The 8,754-nt window shown below is 41.5% G+C and overlaps 1 protein-coding gene across 1 annotated transcript in view; it reads right to left on the bottom strand.

Annotated features, from left to right (window-relative positions):
* Positions 1-219: 219 nt before the first annotated feature.
* The window catches only part of pif1 (PIF1 5'-to-3' DNA helicase homolog (S. cerevisiae)), a 48,715-nt gene continuing 40,180 nt past the window's right edge, over positions 220-8,754 (bottom strand). The window contains exons 11-12 of the mRNA XM_034183142.1: positions 2,369-2,560; positions 220-351 (exon numbers count right to left, since the gene is read on the bottom strand). Of these exons, the coding sequence (XP_034039033.1) occupies positions 298-351; positions 2,369-2,560 (246 nt within the window). The 3' untranslated portion in view covers positions 220-297. The remainder of the gene's footprint in view (positions 352-2,368; positions 2,561-8,754) is intronic.

Below are 8,754 nucleotides of genomic sequence, written 5' to 3'. Positions count from 1 at the left end.
AAAGCAGGCCATAAAGTTTAGAGTGACTGAAACTTTAATTCATTGTTAAACCATGATCACTTAAAATACACTTTGGCATGATAGAAAAAAAAAAAAAAGGGGACTTTAAAAAGAAGAAAAAATGAAGTGACAGTTGTGGACACATGATGGCAGTGTTGCGTCATGTGTTATAAGTTAATGTCCACTGGTCTCAAACAAAACCAGACCTTCAATAGACGATTTAAAAAAAAAAAAAAAAAAAAAGGGGGTAAAGTCTGCACATGGTGCATACAGTTACAGAAGCTGCAGAGCATCTCGTCACCACCAGTTCTCTTTGCCGTTGCTTTCTCTCACAAACTCATCCATGGAAGCCTGCACAGACGAGACAAAACGGCATGAGGCCATTTCTGTGCTTGGATACAATTGTTTTATACACACACACAGCTGGCCACCCGTCTAAATTGAACGATTGGGGAGAAGGGCCTTTTAGTCAGTGAGGTGACAAAGAATTTGATGGTCACTGTTAGTGCTCCATCATTCCTCTGTGGAGAGAGAACTTTCCAGAAGGACAACCATCTCTGCAGTAATCCACCAGTCAGGCCAGTATGTTAGAGTGGCCACACAGAAGCTGCTCCTTAGTAAAAGACACATGGCAGCCCACCTGGAGTTTGCCAGAAGGCACCTGAAGGACTCAGACCATGAGAAACAAAATTCTCTGGTCTGATGAGACAAACATTGAACTCTTTGGGGGGAATGTCAAGCATCATGTTTGGAGGAAACCAGGCACCATCCCTACAGTGAAGCATGATGGTGGCAGCATCATGCTGTGGGGATGTTTTTTTAGTGGCAGGAACTGGGTCTGAAATCATCTTAGGTGCATGTCCACTGTGAGAGACAATCTAAAATAAATAAATAAATCCAGAAATCACAATGTATGATTTTTTAAATAATTTATTTGTATGTTACTGCTGCAAATAAGTATTTGAACACCTGTGAAAAATCAATGTTAACATTTGGTACAGTAGGCTTTGTTTGCAATTATTGCGGTCAGTTTCCTGTAGTTTTTCACCAGGTTTGCACATACTGCAGCAGGGATTTTGGTCCACTCCTCCATACAGATCTCTAGATCTTTCAGGTTTGGAGTTTCGGCTCCCTCCAAAGATTTTCTATTGAGTTCAGGTCTGGAGACTGGCCAGGTCACTCCAGGACCTTGAAATGCTTCTTATGGAGCCCCTCCTTAGTTGCCCTGGCTGTGTGTTTGGGGTCATTGTCATGCTGGAAAACCCAGCCATGACCCATCTTCAATGCTCTTACTGAGGGAAGGAGGTTGTTTGCCAAAATCTCACAATACATGACCCCATCCATCCTCCCTTCAATACGGTGCAGTCGTCCTGTCCCCTTTGGAGAAGAGCACCCCCAGAGTATGATGTTTCCACCCCCATGCTTCATGGTTGGGATGGTTTTCTTGGGGTTGTTCTCATCCTCTAAACATGGTAAGTGGAGTCGATTCCAAAAAGCTCTATTCTGGTCTCATCTGACCACATGACCTTCTCCCATGCCTCCTCTGGATCATCCAGATGGTCACTGGTCAACTTCAAACGGGCCTGGACATGTGCTGGCTTGAGCAGGGGGACTTTGCTGCCCTGCAGGATTTTAAACCATGACAGCATCATGTGTTACTAATGTAATCTTTGTGACTGTGGTCCCAGCTCTCTTCAGGTCATTGAACAGGTCCTCCTGTGTAGTTCTGAGCTTTCTCAGAATAATCCTTACCCCACAAAGTGAGATGTCACATGGAATCCCAGACCAAGGGGGATCGACAGTCATCTTGTGTTTCTTCCACTTTCTAATAAATAATAACAGTTGTCTTCTACCAAGCTGCTTGCCTGTTGTCCTGTAGCCCATCGCAGGCTTGTGCAGGTCTACACTTTTGTCCCTGGTGTCCTTAGACAGCTCTTTGGTCTTGGCTGTGGTGGACAGGTTGGAGTGTGTGAACAGGTGTCTTTTATACAGGTAACAAGTTCAAACAGGGGCAATTAATACAGGTAAAGTGTGCAGAATAAGAGGGCTTCTTAAAGAAAAATTAACAGGTCTGTGTGAGCCAGAATTCTTGCTGGTTGGTAGGTGTTCAAATACTTATTTGCAGCAGTAAAATACAAATAAATTATATATATATATATATATATATAAAAAAAAAAAAAGTCATACATTGTGATTTCCAGATTTTTTTTTTTTTTTTTTAAGATTGTCTCTCACAGTGGACATGCACCTAAGATGAAAATTTTAGACCCCTCCATGATTTCTAAGTGCGAGAACTTGCAAAATCACAGGGTGTTCAAATATTTATTTTCTATCTATATCTATATTACACACACGCATATGACATCACCTGTACAAGTAGTCGCTCCTTCCTCAGCTTCTTGTAGAAAAGAAGAACATCTGAATCTGCCTGGACCACGCGGGGGTCAAAGTCCATGACCCTCAAACCCTCCAGGCTCCGAGCCCGAGACAGTGCCACGTAAGCCTGGCCACTCTCAAACACACGTGCCAGTGAGATTTCCACACAGTCCAGTGTCATTCCCTAAAATACAGAAATGCAATGTTCAGGTTTTTTTTCCCCCTCTCCCCTCAGGTTTTTGTGGAGCAGGCTTGATGACAGAATACACAATTTATTTTTGGTGACAACCCTGATTCTGCCATTTATAGTTACATCTGGGGAGGTGATGGTCTAGTGGTTAAAGTATTGGGCTTGAGACCAGAGGATCCTTTGTTCAAATCCCAGTATGACCGGAAAATCACTAAGGGCCCTTGAGCAAGGTCCTTAATCCCCTAGTTATCCCCTAATGAAAAATGCCATGGATCTTGTGAATTTCAGTTCTGGATTAATCTGCGTTAACACTTTATTCTGTCTTCACGGTCGTCGACTTGCAAAGGTCCTTGAAAGTCTGAGTTTGTGATGGCAACATTCTCCACTTTGACTTTTCCAGCTTCAACAATATTGAGTAGGAATTGTATTGCAGGGAACGCTGGCATATATTCCAGCTAAAATGTTAATACTCGAAACATTTCACCATCACACTAGAAAGGTTGGTTATATGATTTACCACCTTAAGCACGTGTTCCTCATCTTAAAGCATAGCTGCTTTGTTCTGCTCTTTGTGGCATGTCCATGAGGAAGATGGAGCTAAAACTTTTAGCATAAGAGGAACTTCACATGCATTTTTAGAAATGTTTGCCCAAGGGTGCCCAAAGCCTAGAACCCCTGGAAGACCATCCTTAGAATAGGTCCCACCTTGTAATTTTTGTTGATCCCCCTTTAAATAAGTGATTCAGTTTCAAGTTGATCTGGAATATATTCTGGAACTGAGACCCAGAAGAATGTTTGACATGTAGCAGCAATCAACCCAAGAAGTTGTTAACAGCATGTTATTGAAATCGGATGAGCACATTGATAATGGAGGAGTTTTATATTGAATTTATTCCAGAAGATAAAAGGAGCTTGAAGCATTCAGAAACCTGTGGCCTTGGCAGAGGTATGTGCTCGAGAGCAATTTTCAGTAAAAGTCTTCATTTCTACATTTAAAAAACTCTGTAGAATCTGTCCATCTTATCTCAGGCTATTCCACAGAAAAAATGTGCATGAAAAGGAAGGGAGAAAAAATAAAAATATTATATATGTGTGTACATACATACATACATAGTTTACTTTCCCCCTCTGTTTTTAAACCTTGGAACATAGTAATACTGCAGTGGTCAGTAGAATTATGTTATGATCTACCAGGTAAGATGTCGTCATTAAAGTTTTTAACAAAACCTTAAAATCTGACCGCACAGCAACAGAAAGACAGTGATATAAGACAAACCAAAGGTAATGTGTTCACATTTTCTTCTCCTGTTAGAATTTCAGCAGCAGCAGCATTGTGGACCCACTGAACAGTACTGATATTAGTTTGTGCCAAGAAAATAGTTTACACTAGTCAATTCTCAATGAAACAAAGGCATGAATCTGTTTTTGTACCCGCCCTGGACAGAATGGTCTGAATCGTCACAAAATTCAATTTAAAAAAAAAAAGTATTCTAATGTGTGAGTAGGAGGACAGTGTGGGATCAAAGATATTAAAGGAGTTTTAACAGAGCGTGAGGTCTGTACGGGAAAATAGACTGAGGTGTTGACAGTACATGCAAAAACACAGAGGTCTGATATTCCTGTACAGACTGAACAGGCAACGTAAATAGTTCATTTATTATATGGCTAATATGTATACGAGGTCTATTAGAAAAGTATCCGACATTTTTTTCAAAAACCATATGGATTTGAATCACGTGTGATTGCGTCAGACAGGCTTGAACCCTCGTGCGCATGCGTGAGTTTTTCCACGCCTGTCGGTTGTGTCATTCGCCTGTGAGCAGGCTTTGAGTGAGCACTGGTCCACCCCTCTCGTATTTTTTTCTATTGTTCAGGAATGGCTCAGACTGCCGCTTTGCTTGCACCGCCGCGACGCGCGAAGCCTCTGCTCCTCTTTCCATGACAAAAACTCCTGTAACAGTGGAATGTGCCATTCATTTCCAAACTGGACGCTGTGTTTTATCCGGGACGTCATCTCACTAGCACAGGAATTGTAAAAAGACGTGGACATCAGCACTTTTTTGGCACATTGAGACAGACGTGAGGAGGAATTCTGCGCGTCGCGGCGGTGCCACATGGCGCAAAGCAACGCCGTGATGAAGCCTCACGGGACATGTTCTGGCATGTCCGGGCACATCCACAATTTCTTGGATAATGACTCGATGGAAAAACCACCGACAGCTGTCTGAACGCCATCTCAAAGCCGTCCTGTGAGACCAAAACGGAGGTGGTTTTGTCTCGCTCCAGTAGCGAATCCATCGTGACGCGCGAAGCCTCCACTCAGCTTTCCATGACAAAATCTCTTGTTAAAAGTGAAATCTGCTGGAAAATGGTTGATGTCCAGCTCTTGTGATAACCAGAGAAATGGCACACGGTCACAGATCCAGACAGCCATCCGTTTAGAAATGAAATGATCGTTCAGCCTGTCGATGGCGGCTTCGGAGCGCCCCACAGCCACTGGGGGCCGTCCTTAAAGCGACAGTAACACTCCTTATTCTCTACCAAGCCCATAACATTTTCACCGAAAGTCAGATAAATTTTTCTAATGGTTTCCAGCTGCCAGTCTGTAACAGTTTCTGAAAAAATTCTGATGGCAAAAAAGCCCAAATCATTCCGCCATTTCCTGGCAATGAAACAACAACGAGGGGGCTGGACCACTCCTCACTCAAAGCCTGCTCACAGGCGAATGACGCAACCAACAGGCATGGAAAAACTCACGCATGTGCACGAGGGTTCAAGCTTGTCTGATGCAATCACACGTGATTCAAATCCGTATGGTTTTTGAAAAAAATAATAAGGTCGGATACTTTTCTAATAGAACTCGTATGTCGCGGACATGAACGAGTGAAACTCTTCTGCATCTCACCATGTCATTTCTGGTTTGTGGCTTCGTCTATGATTGGTTGTTGCTTTCCCCCCCCATGGGCAGATTTTTTGTGGCATTGATGGTTTGTGCCTTTGTCTACCATAGAGCAAGCTTCGCTCGCATTATATAAACACAAACTTTTGGTACTACCCAAATATGAAAGCTGCTGATGGTGTTGGGCTCGCGGTCAGACCTGTTCACTTTCTTCACCTTCATGAAGAACTTGCTAACAGGTTGTCCAGTCATTAGCTGGTAAGCTTTCAGTCTGTGTTTCTTTCCAATGCTGTTTAGATATTTTTGAAGTATGTTCATGTCCGACTTAGTTTTTCTAATCACGTTTTTATCTTTCTGGTTTGTAAAGAAGTTTTCAATCGGTTCTTGACTGTTTGGAGCTGTGTTTTCATCTTGTTGGAACTCATTTTGCACATCCACTTTGTTTAAAATTTTCACGGTGTGAAATAAAATAAAACAAAATGCGCACAAAGAATACTGAGGAATTAACAGCAAACAAGCTCAAAGTCACAAATCTGATACGTGATCTGGACCGACTGTCATGGTAACCAGTCTGATATGGTAAAATAGACTGGAAATCAGTCGGAGCGCAAGTACCGTCGCTGCCATATAATAATTTGCTTTATTACATTATGAAAAACATGCTTCTAATGGTCATGTTAACTGATCATACTGCTTATATCTCATCATTTCAGACATCCAGTTTTTCAATGAAGCCACACAATCATTTAAAGATCCTAACATCTATGCCTTTCAAAATAATCTGGTCTACAGCAAAAATGCTTCTGAAATATAGATAGCCAAAAATTTACTAATTTTGGGCCATGGAAAATTAAACTGTTTGAAATTGCAAAACGTAAACCCTTGTATATCTTGGAAACAGTAGCTAATTAGCCATTGTTAGTCATATTTGACTTCAACATGTCAAAAAACAATAATAAATAGCACATTTCTGAAGCAGACAACATTTTAAATATTTGTATACCAGTATAGGTAGTGCACACCTGCATGACTGACCCATAGTCTGTGCTATGTTACGTTATTAATGCATTACAGGATTTATTGATCAGAGATGCAACTGAAAGCTACTTAAGAGAAACATTCAACTGTGCTGATATTACATTGAATCATGTGTTTTGACAAACATGTGACAATCTGTTTCCGTTTCTTTCCTGGAGAAGAGATGCCGGTGTGAGATCTGCCTTTTGTTCCTCTGCTGTAGATCAAACACTGCAGACATTTTAGTCATGACTGATGAACCCAATTAATCCACACAACAGAAAGAAGGAACAGGCCCCCTCCCCCCAACAATCATAGTCTGACTTCAGGATATGAATCTGCTGTGAGAGAACAGACCAAGTGGAAATATCAGCTGAAAATGAATCCCATTAACAGTGACCCCTGCAAGCACAGAGAGCAGTACCTGCTGTAATCCAGGGACTCACTCTCCTTCTCAGAGAGGGACAATAACTCATCACTTTTGGCCTGTTGGTCATTCCTGTCTCCGAAATGGAAACAGAAGAGTTGAGGCCTCATACCACAGATTTCCGCAGCATCACCCCTTCCCATCTCTCTCACCACCTCTGTAATCGGAGTGAAATTTGGTAGATGACAATAACATGATGAAGTAGCAACAGACATTCTCTCCAGTCACAGCCTGTGAAGCTTCTAAAGTCTTCAGAGTTGTCTGGAAGTCTCTGTGGTTTCTCTCATTAGTGGGAAGGGTCTCCCTTTTGGAGAGTCCATCCTTTATGTTGATTTATTCCATTGTAACATCCTCTTTCCCCTTTCTTAATTATCAGTTCAGTTAGACAACTCATGCAGAAGATCTATTTCAACAGCAGCATGGATGGACTCTGATCATCATCATTCCTCTACCATGCTTGCTTGAGATATGAGGGAGTGATTATTAGACACGCACACTCATTCACTTTCCATCTGTTTCTCCCCCAGAACTCACAGGTGGATGCTGGGTTGGAGGTGGGGCAAAAACAGCAGCAGTGAGGGCAATTGAGTAAGGCTCCTTTGACACAGGACAGTGGCAGCTGAGAGTCTGTGGTGCAGCTTAAGATGTGTCTGATCTGCAGAAGTGACGGAAGAACATCTCTAACTGCTTCAGCGGCCCTTGTGCATGTTGTCTCACATGGAGTTTGTGCACTACGGATGGCGTCACATTTCCACGGCAATCTGCCGCTTTTTTGACACATGCTGGATTTTGAGCAGTTTGCCGTCATATTTCCTCGCTGTTCATGTGCACTGAGTGAGTGAAAATAAAACGCACTAAATATTAAAATGGTAAAAAAAAAATTTACGCTCATCAGTTTGGATTTACATTATGTTGGTGTGAGTTTTCCCATCATTCACAGGCAGCATCAGCTAAAACCTGCAAGACAATGACATCACTGGGTAAATAACACCTTTAACTGGAGTTTTTAAGGCTGAAAAACAGCCGACAGCCATGAAAATTACAGATTTTTTTTAAAAAAACATTGCCGGGACTGGGGGGGGGGGGGGCAAAAAAAAAAAAAAAAAAAAGAAAAAGGACAAAACTGTGGTGAGTCCATAATTAATTCAATGTACCTACTTGTATATTAAAACATTCCATGCCAAGTGTTTTTGGCAGGTGCTGCCAGGTGTATAGCAGTGGAAGAAAAAAAAACAAAAAAAAAAAACATGCATAATCCAAACTAAATGTGCACGTACAGAAACATGGAAAAATGATTTATTTAATATTTGGCTTGTTTTGTCTTCCATGGTGACAGGCTTTTAGTTAGTTGGTGCTGCAGGTTCATATCATAACTGTAATCAGGGTGCAGATTACTTGTCTGAGCGAGGGCTGAAACAATTGAGTAACAAATAATTCGATTACCAAAAAAAAAAAAAAAAAGTTTGAGGCAAATTCTTGGCCTCAAAGCTTTACTCAACACTGTAGTACATATGCCAGGCCTGTACGTGGCACTGTAACGCGCCCACAAAAAAAAAACAGGGAAGACGACAGAGCATGCGCATAAGCAATGTAAGAGCTAATCAATGTAGCAGGCAACCAGTGTTGGGGAAACTAACTTTGGAAAGTTAATCTATACAGTTATATTTTACAGTTACTTCATTAGCAGCTGCGGACACTTTGTCGGCAGCTGCTGAATGTAATTAATAAAGTTACTCATAATCTAATTTGGTTATTTTTAAGATTTAGTACTCAAAAAAGTAACTGTTACTTTGCTGATTAGTTACTTTTCTGATTGCTCAATCTTACGAGTAACCAAGTTAGATT

Source organism: Thalassophryne amazonica, chromosome 12, assembly GCF_902500255.1.
Source record: "Thalassophryne amazonica chromosome 12, fThaAma1.1, whole genome shotgun sequence".
In the NCBI taxonomy this organism is placed as follows: Eukaryota; Metazoa; Chordata; class Actinopteri; order Batrachoidiformes; family Batrachoididae; genus Thalassophryne; species Thalassophryne amazonica.
The sequence above is the reverse complement of the archived record's forward strand: the minus strand, read 5'-3'. Positions and strand labels throughout refer to the sequence as shown.